The 20,640-nt window shown below is 39.9% G+C and overlaps 1 protein-coding gene across 2 annotated transcripts in view; it reads right to left on the bottom strand.

The window, feature by feature from the left end:
* MCC (MCC regulator of WNT signaling pathway) overlaps positions 1-20,640 on the bottom strand; it is a 205,606-nt gene that overhangs the window by 6,745 nt on the left and 178,221 nt on the right. For both annotated transcript variants that reach the window (XM_054178593.1, XM_054178594.1), the window contains exons 12-15: positions 19,109-19,292; positions 12,140-12,374; positions 5,809-6,015; positions 4,788-4,885 (exon numbers count right to left, since the gene is read on the bottom strand). In XM_054178593.1, coding sequence (XP_054034568.1) covers positions 4,788-4,885; positions 5,809-6,015; positions 12,140-12,374; positions 19,109-19,292 — 724 coding nt within the window. The remainder of the gene's footprint in view (positions 1-4,787; positions 4,886-5,808; positions 6,016-12,139; positions 12,375-19,108; positions 19,293-20,640) is intronic.

The raw sequence follows: 20,640 nt of genomic DNA, 5'->3' as shown, positions 1-20,640 counted from the left end.
AGTCTCCAAGTAATATCTGGAGGAGCAGAATCACATCTTTCTATTAGAGGACTGAGATGCTGATGTAAGTCTGTGTGTGTTGGATATTAAGGTGGTTTAATTATGTAGACTAAGTCATAAATGCAAGCAAGGAAGGATTTAAGTGTGAGAATCAAATGAGATGGTAAAATGTATTGAACTGAGTAGAACCTGAGCACGACACAATCATGTTCACATGGGTTTATATGTTAATTTACCAGAATGTCATAGTTAAATAATAATTTCAAATGGTTAAAAGGATGGTTAAAATGGATTTCAGCACAAAAGATATTTTAATTTTCTATGTTATAAAAACAAAAAGGGGAGTGCATGTATGATATCACAAGAAATAATTGTAAAAGCATGTTATGTGGTGGGTTTTTCCCCCATTTTAGATGTGTTTTTAGTGTGGTTTAACAAACTTTATGGAGGATTTAAAACTTTTGATGGCTTTAGTTGGAAAGAATTTGAAACAAACATAACATTAGAATATATGGCCAAAAGTTGGAACAATTTGACTCAGTACCTTCCCTTTGCTGAAATAGAGCCTCAAGAGATTAGTATCTAAGGATCAGTAAAAATGGATTATTGTGTTATATTTAATTTTACATCAGACAGTATATTCAGGATGTCACTCTGGCAGGGAGGGAATATAAAAACTGCATTCACACCAGCAAAGGGATTTACTCACCCTTGCCATGTGCCTGCAGGTCTTTTCCTCATCTGTGAGGATAGGGCCTGGCCAGCCTTACCCTCACGGATCAAGGGAGAACCCTGTAGCCTTGGTTGTTTGTCCATGTTGACATGAAACAATTCTATGAATTTTAGCCATCTTAGAAAAAGGCAGAGGTGTAACATTCATGCTTTTCAAGCAGATTGTAAACACAATGTTGAAGATTGGTTGGATGTGTTTGTTGGTGTTTGTTTGTATCTTAATATGTGTTTCCTCTGTACTACAATGTGTGCAGGGTATGATAACTTGTAGAGTTAACCAGGTCTTCTTTATTAATAAAGAAGGGGGAGATGTGGGAATTTGAACTAGCAGGATCTAAGTTCCCTTTAAGAGATCAGGCAGATAACCAAGAAGTGTTGTGCTTGTAATTTCAAAACTGTGGGATGAAAGCTTTCTGGTATCTTTCTAAAGGAGGCAGCTGTCCTGTTGCTGCCCTGACCTTGCAGATAAGTGAAAGAATAAGTGTTTGTTAAAATTATTTAATTGGCACAGCTCTTGTCTTGTATCTTTGCCCATATGTTACAACAGCCATTTGGGGGATATATAAGGCCCTCACATGTGTTAATAAAGTGTCTTCAATGACCACATTGGAGTCTGTAACCAATCCACTGTGTCAGACAACAACTGGTCCACAAAACTGAGCACAAATTTTGCTCCCAACGGTTTTTCTTTCAACTGACCACTGCTGCTGGAGCTGCAGAAAAAGACAGCTCTGGCACCTCTTGCACACAGAGAAGAGTATCAGCACATATTCCCAGAAAAGGGAACAAGCTTATGATCTGAAGGCACGGTTTGCTTCCAACAAGGGCTCTCTGCTGCAGGGCACTCAAGAAGTCAAGCTGGGGAAATTCCTAACTGGTCCATTTCCAAGAAAATGCTCCACATATTCAGAGGCCTACAGCCTACTCCAACATCCACTAAACCCACTATTTTCACTGAAATGTCTAATATGCTGGTAACAAAGCCTTTTGTATTTTCACAATCAAAACACTCAGTGGGTGTTGCTAAGCAGTTTTCAAGTGCTTTTTGTTTCAGACTTAGAATAGGAAGGCAAGCAGACAGGGCCTAACCTCTTCTCTGGCTTCAAGAGGGGAAATCTGCCAGAGCTGTGAAGGAAACTATGTAACATGGGGCACATTTCTGCAGTTTGTGTCAATCTGGCTTCAACATAATGACACTAGAATAATATAAGCAAGGGCTTGCGCACCATGTATTTTCCCCATCTGGGCTTTTCCAGACATGTTCAGGTTTCATATGCTGGAAATGTTGCTGGGCAGATTTTTGTGCCCTTGCAAATTTAATCAAGAATTCCTCAGTGCTGCAAAGAGGAAGCTGCTCTTTCCTGGCACACAGAAAGATGATTTTGCCTCTGTTGTGGAGTGTACCCAGCTAACTCCCCAACTTGAGAAAGCACAAGCTATTGCCCCCCTGGGGTCAAGAACAGCTATAGCTCTTGTCAAATCTGGAGCAAAAGAGGATCTTTCTACATCAAGAGATAAGAAAGTTTCCCACAGCTGGACAAATGAATCAGGGGCCTTTGGGACCTGATTGTATTATGTCCTGCCATAACCATCAGGTAGTACTGCCTGCCATGAGCAAACCCCTTCAAATTCTGGTTCCTGTCAGAGTAGCTTCTTCAGCTTCAGCTCAGCATCTGCTCCTGAGTTCCCATATGTAAAACCCTGATGCAGTACCCCGGCAGCCAGCTTTGGAGGACAGAGGACCAAGATTTCCTGGTGCAGGTAACCATGAAGGCTGTCTAGCCCCAAGGCGTGCAACATTTGGGGAGCAGAGGGAGGAGAAGCACCCCCCTGTATGGCCTCTAGCTTTCTGCATGTTCCCTGTTTTGAAGGTGTGACACACACTTTCTATCACATGCTTTGCTCCCAATCCATTTTCTAATATTTTCCTGTTGTTTTAAGCCTGACATGTTCCCTCACTCCCCTCTCCACCTTTTCCAGTTCTAGCTGAACAGGGCGATACATGATTTTTTTTTTCCTAGGCGTTTGACTCCCCTCAAGAGATAACAGCTGGACATTTTAAAGGAATGCAGATAAATTCTCCTTTCATCAGCAATTTAAACTAACATGTCAAACTAGCATGCAGAATCCCCAAGCCAATTTGAATGCAAGCCTGCCTCACTGGTCTGAGTTGGCCTGTAAGGAAGAAATTTTTAAAGAAGCAACAAAATAACACTATGCAAATGCCAAAAGAGTCTTAAAAATCACCATTTTTGAATGCCACATCTTCAGGTCTCTTACCTCTTCAGGCATCAGAGGGCTGGAGAACACCCATGCTGCCTGCTACCCTTGCGAAGGTAGTCTTTTCTGATCATGGAGAAGATGGAGAATGCTTAAAAAAATGACTTACTGGTGTATGATACTGCTTTTTAAAGCATTTTCAGATATTTAGAACAGCTGCCAAAAAACAGTCAGTACCACAGGCATGAGCCACACCACCAGCAGAGGGGAGACAAGCCAGGTGTGGTCCAGGAAAACAACAGACTGGCAGCAAAATGGGAGAAGAAACTTGGAGGGAGGCAGCAGCATGCCTGCCACACTCACTGCTCAAACCTCTCACCCAGTTTTGCCAGCCCAACCTGGAAGCTCTCCAGATGTGGAGTTATTTGGAGCTTCCTGTGATGATGTGCACAGAAGCTCAATGGTTCAGATAACCCCATAGTGGTGAGAAGAACTACTTATTACATATCAAAAATTGAAATAAAAGAAAAATGACAGTTATCTGTGATACACATAGGAAAAATAACTACCCATAGTGTTTTTGAGGAATCAGTCCCTTGTATCACCACTAATCATCTTCTTGTAAGAAGGTTTCTCTTAGTGGGAACCTCTGTCTCGGGACGGGGTTGGGAGGGGAGGGAGGGGAAGAGGGGGAATGGACAGAGGGGATGGCAGGTGTGGTAGGACTTCCAAACACAGGCCATGCCTCCTGAACCCCTCAGGCAGCCAAGGGAAACCACAGCAGGAGACTGCACAATCATAAAAAAAACCAGAGATCCCTCAAATTTGCAATGACTACAATCCATGTAATTCTCTGGCGTTCAAATGTTTCAGAGTTGTGTATCTCCATTTAATGGATATGATAATGAGAAAACAGAAAAATGTGAACATAACTGAGAAAAAAACAGCTGCTGATGATGGTACTTTTTAGCTTAGCTGTGGCTAAACATGTTGCAGCAAACTTAGTCCTAGTGTGCTGGACAAACTTAGTTATACTGACTTTCAGAGAGAAGACCTCAGGATAAGGACACTAAGAGGGCACAAATTCAGAAAACCAAAATACACTCCTTCCAGTAAAAATTTTCAGCATGTGGAAGAAATACTGAAATAACTATTGAAACAGTTAATATCTTTGTCATGAAGTTTATCACACAGCTGGTGCAGCATAAACTGCTGCACAAACAAATATCTAGATAATGTATAACCATAGTCAAAGCTTTGGCTTAAAACCTGGCTGTTGATAAAGGCAGTTTGTTAAGACATCAATTTTCTTTCTTTTTTGGAAAGCCAATGCTTCACAATCAATGTCATTTGTAATTGAACTGTGGCTCTACTTACATACTCAGGAGGTAAAATGCAGCAATTCCCCCCATGCCCCTAACTCCAAGTTGTAATCTGCAACCAAGCTTCTTAACCAAAGATTACACTTCAAACCCTGTCTTCAATAAAAGTTTTCCACATGCCCTCAAGCAAGCCATGTTATTGGTTTGTGTCTCATATTCTTGCCTGAATATGGACATTCCTGACATACTGAGAGTTTCTTAGGTATACAGTTAATCTGAATTATAGAGAAGCTTAAGGAAAATGGAGGTGAGCACCATGTGAAGACTTACACCAGCTGAAGAACAAAAGCGAAAAAGAGGAAAAAGTTAGAAGAACTTTGATCTTTTTTCCTCTCACAGGAAAAACCTGTTATCATTCTTAAAATCACTCCAGCATAAGAGCAAAGACTCAGGACTAAACCTCACCCAGGATCTACACTGCAATTGATGTCTTTGGTGAAGGAAGCTGCTTACCGCCTGAGTGCGTTTGTCAGTTCAGCGGTCAGTTCACCCTCGTTGTATGGTCTCGGCTCAGCTAATGTTAATGGTGTTGCTGTGCCATCACTGCATTCCTGAGAACCAAGGAAAGGCCATCTTAATTTCAATTTACTTACCACCTTAATGGGAAAACCTTTTTGTTCACAGCTACTTTTAAAATGGAGGCGAAATAAACATCACAATGTCACAACAACATGGCAGTGTATCAGTGTAAAGTTGGACTAATGGATTAACAAATCCTTATAAATGCTTCCTAAACAACCACAGCTCACTGATTTGCAGAACTCTGCTACAGTATGCTGGTACCTTGCATTACTTCCAACACTCAGGACAAGCAGCACTGGATCAAACAACTTACATGGTGCTTTGGCAGAAACAAGTAAGAAAGATACCACTACCTTTGCATTTGTTTTAACATATTCCTGAGCTTTTCTGGCGACACAGCACTAAAATAACATGACCGAAATTTTTCTAGGTGTCATTATTTCTTCATGCAAATTATGAATGTAAATGTAACATTTTATTTTTTCTGCATTGTAGTAAGGGGGAAAGGTCCTCATTGTCAAATCAGTGCAAACTGTCTGACTTGTAAAAAGAGACTGTCACTACAGTGCTCTAAATGATTCATAGAATTTTTGAATTTCTGCATTTGTAGTAGTGGGAGGATGATGTTTTCCTTAGACTCTTTTCCACTGTTTCCAGTGAGGAGCAACAGGCAAGACACAACATATTCAACCACAGTAACTTGTATGTTGGCAAGAATGGCCTTCTTGTACTCCTCCACAAAATGACCTTATTTTAGCCCAGATTTAACAGTAATTCTGCAAAGTCCTTATATGTTGCAGCATGGAAAGAACCACCTAATTAGCAGATGACAGGAGAAAAAGGGATACACATAGAGAAAAGAAGAGAATGATTAACATGGTGAAGGTTGCTGCTGGGAAGGGTACAATAAATTGTGTTTATACTAATTTTGGAAATTTGTCTGACTCCTGACCTTGCCCAGTTTGTCTCTGCTTCCACTGCTGGCTGAGCTGAGAGACCTCATTCTCTGCTCTTTTTGTTCTTCCACTTCAGATTTCAAGTGCTCAATATGGATGAGGTAGGCCTGCTCCTGGGCCTCTCTAGTATTCAGTTTCAATTCCAATGCCTTCTTCTCTTTCTCTAGCAGGTATAGCTGTGCCTTGAGCTCTGCCATCTCCTCCTGTTGAAGAAACACTGTCAGCATACTGTTTCATGGGGCTACATACCTAAAGAAAGATGAGGTTAAGTAAGGTTTCCGTCCACTTCCATTACTTTCCATCATCTACCATCACCATCCAGAAGGCTTTCTGTAGTTGCATAGTACGTTTGTTAAAAGACCACACATTGCAATAGAGAGGCTTGAGAGACTAGGTGAGCAAACAACGATCACACTTATAACTCTCATTTTGTAACATGAGTGAGTCAACAAGTGCAACTAGGTATAGCACCATTGGATGTCCACTTTTAACTTCCCTTCTCTAATTGGCCAGAATCCCAACTATGCATAATTGGAGGCTGACAAAATTGCATTTACTCATATTCTTCCATAAATAGGATCCACAGAGGATGGACAATGATACATCATTGAAAGAAGCTCAACCCTGAGAACTAGCTTTTGGGTATTAGTTTTTCTGCCACTCTGATATTTATGACACAACTGTATTTAGAGACAGACTTCTCCTTTAACACCTGCTCTGATGGCAGTTGGACAGAAGTGTAAAAACAAGGTATGAGTGCAGTGACCCTTCTTTCAGGACTTGCTCCCAGCCTCTTCATGAAAAGCAGCTAACAGACATCCTGAACTAGAAAGCTCTTTAACAACACTTCAGGATGGTTTCTCCAATAAAATGTCTATGTTCTGAACTACGGAAAACCCAGCATTCACAAAACATTTAGAGAGATAGTCCTAAAACATAATTTATATTATGTGTCTAAAAACTATCATTAAATGAACAAAAGACTGCCAAAACAAAGAAAGGATGAAAGGATTAACCTATAATCATGTTCTCACTGTTGAGCTTACTAGCTCACTTCATGGGTGAATACAGAGTTCATGCAGTAATTTTCCGTATTACAGTTCAGTTCTAGACTTGTTCATTATTAAACACCTCAGAAGGAGTTTCTTGGTTTGTGTCCACCCTAGGAAGAAATAACTTTTTTTTTTTTTAAAAAAAAAACCCAACCTTACCTTACCCTTCAAAAGCAATGCTCTTTTTAACATATCCATTATTAATAAATCTTGCACATATTTAGACTAACTTTTTCTGTAGAAGAGAATCAACATTCCTACCAAAAATTTACTGTCTGGATTAACTGTAAGCAGTGCACATAGGTGTAGCACAGTTACAACTAGCATATAGTAATCACAGCTAATCATTGGCTTTTTCAGAATCACCAAGCATACAAAAATAAAATCCATATCCTAAAACCCCTAAGGCCTGGAATGACCTTTAAAATAATTCATTTATTAATCTATTTGTTTGTGAACTGAAGGTTAGAAGCACAATCAGTTTTATTCAATGCAGTTTACAGAACTGTATTTGTTTCGGCAAACATAACATTACCTTCCTTTGTCACTAGTAAGAAATGTAAATAATAGTGATAAATAATGATGGGAGTTGAGATGGGTTTTCTGGTGTACTTAAGTGTATGTGTTTACCTTTTAAAACCTCAATTTTAAGCCTGTAATCTACTTAGCCTGCTTAGCAAAGTCTGAGAAGTAATTTGATCAGAGTATTCTGGCACTTACGCGAACAGAAGATACTCTTGACAGAGAGCTATCTATGTGGGACAGTCATAACAGGATCTTCCCAGGACAGACACTAAAGCTATGCAAATCCAGCTTAGAAATTAGGGACATTTATTTCCTGCAAGAAAAAGCTGAATTTGGCCACTGCAACCATGAATCTCTGGAACTGATTTTCCATATCACTTTAGATGTTTTAACTTAAAGATTGAATTGTTGTACTAGCTCAAAATATATCTAAGGATACATGGTTACCTCCCTTATTTATGAGGACAGTAAGCTTAGATCATCACATGGTTTGCATCTTGTGCAAGATATATCATGGACTCAAAAAAACCTTGTCACATCACATTTTTCTCATGTCAAGAAAATATGATTCAAGTAGAGAAGCAAAGACAAAGCAGGGGGAAAGAACTGCCAGCCAGTGTCTTACAAATGCTCCTAGGGAAGGATCAGAAAGCAATGGAAAGGCTGAAGTTAAAAATGAAAACTACAACTGATGATTCTGGTATGAACACATACAATCTGTGGATCAGGATAGCTGCAGTAGCATTTTATGAGGGAAAATTCAAGTAGCTCAGGTTGACTTAGAGAGTTAATTAGCCTTTACATAAACAGTAATTTTTTTGCAAAGATAGCATCTAAATTTTGCTTCAATGACAGTATCACCTTTTAATATTTCATGTTTTTTTTTCTTCTTTCTTCTTTTCTGATTATGGGATGCTGGTGAAATATTTTGCAGTTTAACCTATCTTCTTCTTCAGAATGTGTCTCTAAGGCATGAGTGGCATTTACAAAATTAAACCCTGAAGGATGGGGTAGTAAGTGGTCACTCTTCCAGTTGACTGAAGAAGACATACACAACCCATGCAAATTCACAAGCTTCAAGAACCACATCTAGCAGTTATTTCAAGACTAATCAAGTCAATATTGAAAAATATTTTGTACTTGCAGTCATACTGTACTTCTGAATTTGGGTGAAAGCTTGAATAACAAACAGTTCTGATTCAATATAATGAGAAATGTCACAGCATCCTTAAATTAAAATTCATGTTGGGTGCGGTCAAGTCAGAAGAATAAAACAGCAAGGATTCTTATGTGGCAAAAACTTCTACAAATCATTAAAAGTTAATTCAGGAAGATCACAGTACACAAGGTAGAATGTACCAGCCTTCAGAAGTAAAATAAATATCACATCAGATAAAAGCCATACTCTAATTAACTGTATTTAACTACATACATCTACAAGAGAGTGAAATGCTGTAACAGAGGTGGACAACAGGATACATAACATTTTCTGCTAAGAGGCTATAGTCCTAGAATACATTATGAGCAATACTAACACCACCTTTACACAAAAGAGGAAACTCTCCGTGTAGAAAGCTGAGACTTCTTATCTAGATTAAATCCTTTGAAATGCAGAAGCACTATAAACCAAGAATTATTTACACCCATCAGAAGTAATCTCCTTGCTAACTGGGGCATGACAGCAACTGACCTTAAAGCAAGACCAACAAATGATGACAAAACACAGCCATGGCCATATTTGGAAACATGGATAAACTTTTGCTTGAAGCAAAGAACCGGATCTTACAGAAGTACTGGCAAATCACTGTGTCTTACACTCTGGATCAGTAAAAAAAATAAACAAAGCAACAGAGAAGCCATCCCCAAACCATCTTTTTATGGATTATTTTAATGAGAACAAATGGTGTAAAGGCATTTTCAGAAGAACAGTACCAGCATAATATATAGATGTAGAAACAATATCACTGATCAGGTTTTACTGAGTGCCATAAATGAAAGGTGTCAAAAGATGCAGCAGAGATTCCAGCATCAATACAAGAAGATTGCAGCAGTCAGGAAGATTGCAGGAGGTTGTAAAACCCACCATTGCAGGAAATCCTTGAGTAGCTCAATGAAGGTGTATCATCCTTGCTAAGAATGTGGAAGGGAGGGAACAAACTGAGAAGCGCTATATGATTAAATCCTCTGCAATACAGACGACTCCCTCTGTTTCAATTTAAATAAAATACTGTATGGAAATTTAAATTCTCCAGATGTCTAAGGTGACAGATATGCTATTCTGTATGACGTACATGCTTCAGATAATATGTAGCAGCAATACACTGAGAAAGAGAAGATATCCATGAGCCCTATCCGTAAGTTCAGCTATGTTACCACTTGCTGTACAGAAGAGCAAGGAGTTATGCAGACATGACAACCAATCATGGATGCAAGGTAGCATATTCCCTTGCGGCCAAAGCATACAGATTTGTCCTGGTTTAAAGCCGGACAGACACTTCATTGCCCCAAGAGGGGCAAAAGAATGACACTCACACAAATGGATTGGAAAGTGATGGACAGAAAGCGTTTTACAGAAATCTACAAAGCATAGTGGCAAAGAATCCCAAAGCATACAAAGTCCCTTACACGACACCCAAAGGCCCCAGAGCGCTTCCCTTCTGGGAAGTGTCCTTAAGGGTATACCCGAAACCCCCAGGGCTCTTTCTTCCCCCCGCACTACTAGGCTAGTCTCAGGCTGGCCGTGTCTGAGACTCCCCCTCCCTCATTCCTGGCATTAGGCCTTGACAGGCCTAAGAGGCCTTGAGATACTCCCCCACCATTACCCAACAGCATCTGCCACTGGAGCAGAGAGGGAAGAAAGAGGAAGAGAATGACTTTGCAGACAAATTTATATAGCACAGGATTTATGGGTGTGGTAGTTTTAGGCTATGCGTTTAAACTTTTGTTACAGCCAACCATCATGGGTATGAAATACGCTGTTTCCTGTGTCCACCTACTGGGCTGGACATTCAGGACACTGGAGGTGTAACTTAATGTGGTAGTAACAGGAGGCACCCAGCCTGAACTCCCACAAGCCTGTATCTGAGCTTTTTGTAATGCTTTCTGCATTGAAGAAAGGTAGGAGTTAGGAGTTATCAATTTCTGTAGCAGGAGAGCACATACCAATAAATCCATTCCGAGCTTTGACAAACTTACATTTTCACTATACCCCTTTCACAAACTTAGGGATTTCCTGCAGTTGTGAATTCCAGAAAAGTACAACAAATCATAACAAAACCCTCTATTGTCAGTTTCTTCATACCAGAAAGGACTGAAGATGTGTAAAATGTGTCCATTCCAGTATGCACTGCTCACAAACCAACCAAGAAGAAGAAAGATTTCTGCAGCAAAAATCCCCTGTGCTAGGTCAAACTAGAAGTTATGAGTGGATGTCATATGGCAAAATCAAGCCAGATAATTATATACAAAAGGATTACCAGCTCTCGAAACTGCTGGGAATTATGATATTCAACTGCTGGTGCTCCTGCCAGGTCAGGGAATGCAAGGCCACTAACCACAAAGCTCTGCAGTTTGCCTTTACCAGTCAGTTTAGAGATACAGGTAAGACTGGTGTGCAAGTGATTTCAGGGAAGGTCTGGATTCAAAAGACAAGAGGTGTGATATCTGAAATATACATCTAATTATCTACAAATATCTTCCAGTACATCTTGTGTGCTTCGATTATGGGGAATATACTGCTGTTGGCCACAATATATTCTAAATCTTTTCTGAGCTGCAAATGTTGAACACATTATTGCAAAATTGTATTTGTCATCATGAAAAGGCAGCACCACCAAGAATTTATCTGTCATTACTAACCTATCAGTTAGCCAGCAGTAGGACATCTGAAAAAGAATTCTATAGCTTTAGAAAATTACATGACTATTATGATTTGCTGTCTCGTCATCTAATATATTTCCCATTTAGTTGACTAATACAGGACTTGCTAATATGCAGAAATTAAATTTACTTAAACTGAACCAGAACCAGACACGCAGGCATGCATTAATATTGCCTTTAATGTGTTCCTGTGTTTTAGTTTACCTCTCTAAAAGCCAATACAGAAGCCAGATTTAAAATTATATAAGCTCTATACCTGGTCAATAAAGGTCAGTTTTTCTAAATCACATCTTTAGAACTAGACACATAAACCACACCGGAGGGTCTAGAGGTTTCTCTGAAAACCTCTGTTACCACAAGTTATTACACAACACAGTCCATGCTGAGGCTTGCAACCAAGCTACGGACTGCAACACAGTGCCTAGAACAGCTCTGTACTTGTGACCAACCACTGGAGAGCATTAGGGATGATAGCTTCTGACAAGCCATTCTGCCTCCCATGGCAATATTAAAAGGAGGTGAATTTGTGCTACTTCAGTTCACAAATATTCAAGATGCACATCTGCAAGCTTGTAAGCAAAACAGTAAGGCATCTCTTGGGAAGTGCTGTATCATGATTTTGGTCACCCTCAAGCAACTCAGATGCCATTAACTCTTAGAGCATCTGGTTTGTCAAGGAAAGCATTGCAAGTTTAGAGCCTACTGGATTTTAAGCCCTGAGAGCCTACTGGATTTTAAGCCCTGATTATTTGTTCAGTAAAGGTACCCTTTTCTACCCAGTGATCATGAAGTCACCCATGTGTGTGACTGAGCATGTTTTGCAGCACAGGGACACTGTCAGCAGTTAGCCTGTTGGATGTAAACAAAATACCTTCATTGCCATAAGTTCTTGCATCAAGACCGCATTTTCCAGATCTAGCCTCTGGCTGTCTCCACGAGGTTTAACATCGTAACTAAGGGGATCAATGTGGATGCTTTCCAGCTCCAGCATTGTCAGTTTCACTGCTGCCCTGTCATTTTTCAACTGCTGGATGTAATCCTTCAGCCGCTGCTCATCCTCTTTTGTAAATTCTGTATCACAGCTGCTTGCAGTTGAGCTGGTAGTACTGGAAAGAGAAAGAACCACATTAAAAAAACTTTTAGAAAAAAAAATATCTGTATTTTTACATCAAACACTCTCCCTACACTTCATCAACCCAACTCTAAAAAGTTCAGAGAGAGGACACTCATAGTGTGGGCTGAATGTTGCAGTGTTCAGAAGATGCAGAATAGTGTGACAAATTCAGAAAAGAAATTAATTCTCTAAGCTGCATGAGAAAATTGAATCCTGTGACAATATCTCTGCAAAGCCAGGGTAAGCTTCTCTCTGTGCTCAGATGCTGAGTTTTCGTATTCTCTGTGAAGAGGCATCTGCTAAGGAAAAAAGAATCAGCCCAGACCTCATTTCCCTCTGTTCATGGCAAGACCAGTTATCACCTCAGATCGTTTTAGAGGATTTTGTAGGAATCAACCTGAGCAGAATTCGACTGGCAGATGCCAGGCAGTAGTGTGTTCCAGCTCATGTTAAGGTGTATTCTGCAGTACACTGACATTCCTTCAGGAAGTGAACAGGATTTTCAATAAAAAATCATTATCAGACTTGGCAGAGTTTTCCTATCTACAGGCACAAAACAAATGAGGGGGACCATCAGTCTGCCTCATGAGTATCACAAAGAGATTGCAGAAAGGGAGGACTAATGTCTTAGAGCAATGATGTCTCAGTGCTGCTTACCCACCTACACACAGGCTGGTGATGCAGGAGGCTGAGACTGATACAGCTGTTGCAGTCCAGGGCTGAATATAGTTGCAAAAACATGAAAAAGAAAATAAAATGTGTTGTTTCTATAACCTCACTCAAAGCTGTTTGCTGTCTCCTGCGGTCCTGTAATCTGCTGCTGAGTGAGGGATAAGTCATCCATTAACTCTGCTTGTCTGGAATGCTAGATGATCTCAGTTATCAGCAGGGGAATAAATCACTTTCTGTATCAAATTGCACTACGGTTCAACATTTTTTAGGAAGAAAAAAGCCCCCCACACTACATGCTGTGACTCAGGATGATGTTCTGAAATACATTATGCATATGAAAAACAGGAAGCCTTTCAAGTCAAGGCCTGATTTTTCTCTTTCTGTTGGTTCTACGTCAGCTAAAGCTACATTGACTTTTAGGTGCCTCAAATAATTGCTAATCTTTCTCACAAACTCCAAGCACGCAGCCTTGGAGGAGATGAGAATTGGCAGTTCTACAAAGATCTCTCAAAATCCTTCCCACTCATGAAATATCGCATTACCGATCTTTTCTACTGATCCATTAAATTTCCACTATTCCTTCCTGTGCCATATTTACCACAAGTGTAAACCGGTCTTTACTTTGGTTGTTGTTTCCATCTGCAGTGAAGATAAAAGTACCCACTATTTATATTAGACAGAAACCACTTTGTTTCAGAATTAAACACTTTTTTGTTCATACTTAGGTCTTCAGTAGAGAATCTTAATTTAAAAACATTTCTCAGAAGTAGACATTGATAGAAAAATTATGGCATTAGACAATGTGAGGAATACTTAGTTGTGTACTGAAGTAATGTTACAAGTTTCCTTAGCACCCAAAGAGAGCAATTGCACAGCTTTTTTGGATTAAATGTAAAACATCTGTTGTTGGAGGAAGGACAACTTTTAAAGGCTACAGAGGCTTCAAATCTTGGGACATAAAGGTTTTCCTTTCCCAGTTTTCGCTTGCAAAGTAAAGAAAAACCTAGGTCTCCTGCTGGGAATGAAATGTGAGCAAAAATGCTAAATCTATTGTTATGTTGCACTGGACCTCATACTTGCTGGATATTCACAGATTTTGGCCCTTAAAGATCCATGGCTATGAACATACATTTTAGGGGAGAATAGTCCAAACTGAGGAAGGCAGTCTGGGCTCTTGCCAGTGATACTCAGACTCCTCAGATACTTCAGTTCTGGTTGCCTGGCTGCCTGCCTGGCTGCCTGCCTGGCTGCAGCTGAGTTGGCTTCTCTGCTAGCAGACTGCTCTTTTTTTTTTTGAGAAGGTGAGGGGGGCTTAGCAAGGAAGCTGTCTCAAACAGCACACAAGAAACACGAATCTTCCTTCTCGCCTCACATTTAGCAACATGTCCCCTTCCAAAAGACTGGAAGCAGGAAGGGCTGCAGACCACTGGGGAACAAAGCCCACTTTGGACTGCTGTAAAAACGAGGCTGCGGGAAGCAGCGCTAGTTTCTGAACTCCCACAGCACAGGTCTGTCAGGGTGTGTTTTCCGTAAAGCTCCACCCTAAACCTCTCCACGGCCATAACGCTAGTCCACTGCTGTTCTATTTAAGGGCCCACAGCACATAAGCCTGAATTTCAGATACTGCTCTTGCTTCTAACAGCAATCATGATACAGGAAAATAGACTGACAGAATACATATGTAGTACAATGCATCCGTCCAAAAAACACACTGAATTTTTGCAAAAGATGTACCGCTTCTAATTTATCAAATGTGTAGGTAAGAATAGAGAAAGGATCACAATTTCATCACACCTGGAGGGAGTACAACATTAATCTGCTCATTCTCACTGCTGCAGTATATAGTACAAGCAAAGAGGAATGTTATTCCCACTCACTTCATCCCTTGAGTCTTTTACAATGATGTCATGCTTGAATTATGTCAAATTAAGTTTCATGTGCAACCTGTGGAAAATAAGCAGGCTGGTATAGTACACCATGCAGTTTTACTTGCTGGCATATGTGTGTATATGCCATATGTGTATAAAATGTAGTGGATGGGTTTAAATGAGGCTTCCAGCAGTGCCCCTGTGTGAGTAATTTCTGTACAGAACAAATTTTGTCCACAAACCCAACTCGTCTCTCAGAGTCAATAAATATATCTGCAATTCAGCAATGGTGCCAATTATACTGAATCTGATAGAACTAAAATTATGCTGTCAGACAAAATCAGCAAAACTTGCTGGAATGACTCATTCAACTGTATGCTTTAAACAATGCATTTGATACATAGAATACATGGGCCAACCTCTTTGCATGTGAGACCAGATTTTTCTCCACAGATGTAAGGCTGGGCTTACTAGCCCTGCAGCAAATATAATCTTCTATTTTCAGTCACTTTTACAATGGGAGAAGTCTTTTGCTTCCTTCTTTTTAAGGTACAGTCAGTCAAACCTTGTTGGCAATATATGTTCTATAGAATACATAGAATACATAGAATAAACCAGGTTGGAAGAGACCTTCAAGATCACCGTGTCCAACCCATCAACCAATCAAACACCACCCAAACAACTAACCCACGGCACCAAGCACCCCATCAAGTCTCCTCCTGAAAACCTCCAGTGATGGCGACTCCACCACCTCCCCAGGCAGCCCATTCCAATGTGCAATCACTCTTTCTGTATAGAACTTTTTCCTAACATCTAGCCTGAACCTCCCCTGGCACAGCCTGAGACTGTGTCCTCTTGTTCTGGTACTGGCTGCCTGGGAGAAGAGACCAACATCCGTCTGTCTACAACCTCCCTTCAGGTAGTTGTAGAGAGTAATAAGGTCACCCCTGAGTCTCCTCTTCTCCAGGCTAAGCAACCCCAGCTCCCTCAGCCGCTCCTCGTAGGGCTTGTGTTCCAAACCCCTCACCAACTTTGTTGCTCTTCTCTGGACTCGTTCCAGCAAGTCAACATCCTTCCTAAATTGAGGGGCCCAGAACTGGACATAGTTATCTTCTATTAAAACAATTATGACTTACAAATACACTGCAGGTATATTTCTATTTTCAAAAAAAGCATTGGCAACATTATTGTGCTGTGACCAGACAAACAAATTCACTTCACTGGTAACAACCTCTGTGATGCTCTTTCATTGAATTTAATTTCTTTTCATTTCACTTGCTCCTTTTTACAGTCTTTAACCATTTGTCACTAGTGGCTTACCAAGCATTTATTCTCAGTAATGTGTTCAGGGATTCGATATTCAGAATCTCATTTGACATGCCAAAGCTAAAGATGGGTCAACAATTCCATCCTATTCTACAGGACATTGAACAGCAGAGAGAATTACTCATTTGTCATTTTGCCTCTCTGCAAAAAAAGTTTTTATCATCCCCACTACCTCTTTATTCAGTTGGTTTCAAAGTAAAAAGGTAGCAGTATATATCTGCAACTAAAAAGCCTGCAACACTAAACAAGCTATGTTGAAATCACATAATGTAAAAATGTTTTAATTTCAGCACAGCGGTGGCCAAATTGTGGCTCACACAGCACTCTCTAGTCTTATGGGCTTTTCTACTTCTCAGTCTTACAGACTGACAAGTTCTTTAAGATAAATAAATAAATAAATAAGCATCCAGGAACAGCTGGAAAAATCACAGTTTGATTTCCTGTCTCTGCCTGGACCGCTATTGTAATGAAAAAGAAACTAAAACAGACACCATCAACTTCAAAGAATTGCAGCGGGGACTAGGGAGCCAAGTGACAAGTGAATGGGCTGAGAGTTGGCAACATAAGCAGGGTAAATCCGAAAAACAGTAGTATCCTAGAGGGAAAGAAAAATTATCCAGAATGATAGTGAGGAGAGAGGTGAAGACAAATCTTCAAATTTTTAAACCTGAACTGGAACATCTAGTGATACAAATATAGAAAAGTGTGTGCATTTTGAGATAACAGATTTACTGCCTAAGGGTTGGCACAATGTCATGTGTCTGTAAGCTGAACAGGGAATGACTCTGTTTTGAGACAGGTTCCACAAGGAGAAATGAAAAACACTTCTACCACCTATCTCCTGAACACAATAGAAGATTTGTATTTCACAGAGAAGCTAAAATTGTGGAAATATTTTCAATGACATGTATGTTTAGACAAAAACAACTTCCAGGTGCTGGGAGGGTGGAGGGATGCCAGCAATGTAGAAGTGATTATCACATCAGGATGCTCACATGGTAAGTTCCCGACATACTGTGTAACCTTTAGGTGAAAGAGAGAAGCTTTTCTCTCTCATGTTCCACATATATCAAAGCAGGTAATAACAAATACCTTACTCAGTACAATATTTTGCTCCTTGCCAGAAAACATAACAACTCAAGGTACAATACCTTTCTTGAATGCAGAAGCATTTGCATTTGTATTTTTACATTTTATGCACACATACAAGTATTGCCAGCTTACCACCAAAGTTCAATGTGACCAATGTCACCTTGACAATTTACCACCCCAAATACACTAATCTCTTCCTCCCCCTGCCACCAAAAAAAAAATAATAAAATAAAATATCAACAAACAAGGATTGTAGAGACTGTATTCCTACCAAACACTTTCAGTAAAAGGCTAGGAGAACAAACACCGAAACAGGAAGATCTCAGCTCCTCACAGTTTCCCAGTTTCCCCTCTGTCAACACTGGAAACTATCTATACTGTTTTCAAGAAAAAAGCATAATTGTGTCTTGACTACATACCAGGTATCTCATGAGGAAGAAAAACACTGAGGCAATTCTGAACAACTGAAAATCATCCTTTCAAATAATACAATGGAAAATTAACTCAGCCTAGACAGCGATGCTGCTACATGTGGCCACTTATAACATGTTGACACACTGGTGTAGATACAGCATTAGAGCATGCGGACTGAAGCAAGTCAAGTATCTGAAATTGCTTTGTGTAATTGTTTTTTTCCAAAGCCAGTAAGCTAGTAATACTTTTGGTACAATGAGTGTTACTAGCACAGACACTGCCCCATTGATTTCTGAATACACATATATCTTTCTGGGACTGAAAGTGTACCATTAAACTTATTTGAATAGCTCACAAGGATCCTGTTTCCTTTTTGTTCACTTTTTAGCTATTTCATGCTGGTCATGTCAGGAAATAAGATCTTTTGGAGGATGCCCCATCAAAATGAGGAAATCATATACTACTAAAATAAACATGGAAAAGTGTAAAAAAACAACAGCATGGAATTAAAATGAGGTTTTAGAGTAAATCTGAGAGACCCAAATTAAGTTTTAAAAAGAAAAATATTAATCTATATTTATGCAGGATGCTTGCCAAATTCGTATTTATACACAAGCATGCATTTTTGCTGCACAGAGTATAATTACAAGCAGGCAAGGACTCAAAATGAGGCTGCTAGCATATGTACTTGAACTGGAATACTCCTGCAATGATAGCTCATTTAAGTTGCATTATTTTATCAGTCTTCAGAGAAACTGGCACATCCAGCCTCTCCTGGAAGAATCCACTCTCTCATGAGTGATACTCATTTAATTGATGAGTGATAAATGATACTCATTTGCCACTCCACATGCAAAAGACTAGCATGGGAAGGAAGAATTTTGGGTAGGGCAAGGGGAAATAAAAAGGGACAAAAAATGTTTTAAAACAGAATGGCTGGATTTACAATATTTTGAAAATAATCCTTGAGCACCTCAAAACACCAGTGGAAGCCTATTTATGATCTTTGGCTCTCTGTATATCTGTGCTGGCTGCATACAATAGGTATGAGAGTGCCAATAAAACAGAAAGAAGGTCACAGAAGTGAAAAAAAACCCCACAATGATTTTGCCCTTGATAAGGAAGACCAAAGTTCACCCATTTAAAGCAAACTTACACAAAACCCTTCTAGGCTGCACCTGTTCAAAGTATAAGGATAATTAGACCACTAAGACATTGTGACTTAAGGCTTATAAATCAAAGCAAAGCTGCCAGTGGTCTGAGGCCAGGGAGGTAGTTCAGCAAACACAATACAGCACAACTTTTGGTCTGAAATCAAAACATTTGGTAATTAGAACATAAGAGTCACAGTTACCTTGTGTGGCTGTTGGATGACAGGCTTTCCCAGGGCTGCACACTACAGCCAGTGATTGCATAGGCTCCCCCGCAGCTGCCATCTAGTTTCATCAGCAAGGCTTTTGCTGCATTCTCAGCTGTCTTCCTGCAGTCATGAGCTCTCTTAAGCATCTGCGTGATGTTTTCCTCACCTGTCTGGTCCCCTAGTTTTCAACCAAACAATTTGTTTCAGATATTTGAGGAGGGTGATAGAAATAAAGGGAAGAGTAGAGATGCTTCTTTGGGCTCTCAGCTTTTGCTAAGATGATGACAATAAATTATCAATCTGTGATGTAAAAGTAATTTCCCATCATTGGTAACTGGGCTGCTGGCATGAATGCATTGCCTTCCCAGCCACAATATCCAGGTACTAATGCTTCATGTATATGTGTTAAGTGATGTTTTGTCTTAAGTAGTTTTCCTAACATGTGTGTGCTGTATGTTAGGAGTAGGTTAGGATGCTTCTCTTAATAATACACTAGAAAAGCCTCAGATTAAACAACAACTCTTACTCCAATCAGTCCAGTGCTGTATGACAGTACAGTTATTTTTGGTCCTTCTTCTTAGAAGCACCTTTATTTCAAGCCTAATGGTTTACCAGAACACCTTCTTTACAGGTTATGTTTCCAACAGGAAGAACTGACTTGCTATTTAGAAGCAGCTCTTCAGAGTTTACAGTCATGCATACTAAACCAAAAGAATATTAGCACATTATGTGGTATCTGTGCAGATGCTAAGCCACCCCTTCAGCAGAGGCACGACAGTCTTACAGTCCTAACTCTAGCTGCACTCAAGTCGCAACCCTGAAAGTCTGAACAAAGCTACAGTATTCATATTTTACCAAATAAAGTTCAAACATGGGAGAGAGTATTACTCCCGCCCATAGCTTTCTCTTTGCCGTATTTTCATATCATCATGATTTGACTCAAAGACCAAGGATGCATATTTCATACTTGCTAAGTGAGGTGCATGCATAAGAACACTGATATGGAAGAAGGAAAGGAGAGTGTTAAGAGTTGGCTAGGTTCAGCTCTAAGTGATGCAGAAACAATTAATTTTCCCATGAATTTTCCACTCACAGATGTTGATACAAAGCTTGGCTGATCTTCAAACCAAAAATCTGCTATTTTATCTAAGTGTTTAAATCAAATTTTACAGTGAAGTAAAGATAAATAAACCAAATACAACTTCCTCCAAGCTGTGTTACATAATGGGAAATTGGCACTATTTTGCATCACAGGGCTGCAACTGGTAATGCCATAATTAAGAGCTGTAGACAGACAGCTATAAAATCCTGCATGAAACGCCATTTGAACCCAAAGTATTTCTCCCTTCTAAGATTTCTTTCTGCCATTCATGTGGACAGAAAATTCAAGGCTAAATTAACTTTTCTTGGCCACTGATCTCAGCCAAGAGGTGAAAGTCCCCTAGCACATTGTCAAAAGGAATGACCAGAGTGTGGAAGAAAGGTGGATGAAAATCTCATTCACTGTAACATGTAGTGTATGGCAC

This window comes from Dryobates pubescens, chromosome Z, assembly GCF_014839835.1.
Source record: "Dryobates pubescens isolate bDryPub1 chromosome Z, bDryPub1.pri, whole genome shotgun sequence".
NCBI lineage: Eukaryota > Metazoa > Chordata > Aves > Piciformes > Picidae > Dryobates > Dryobates pubescens.
This window is presented reverse-complemented; position numbering and strand designations above follow the sequence as displayed.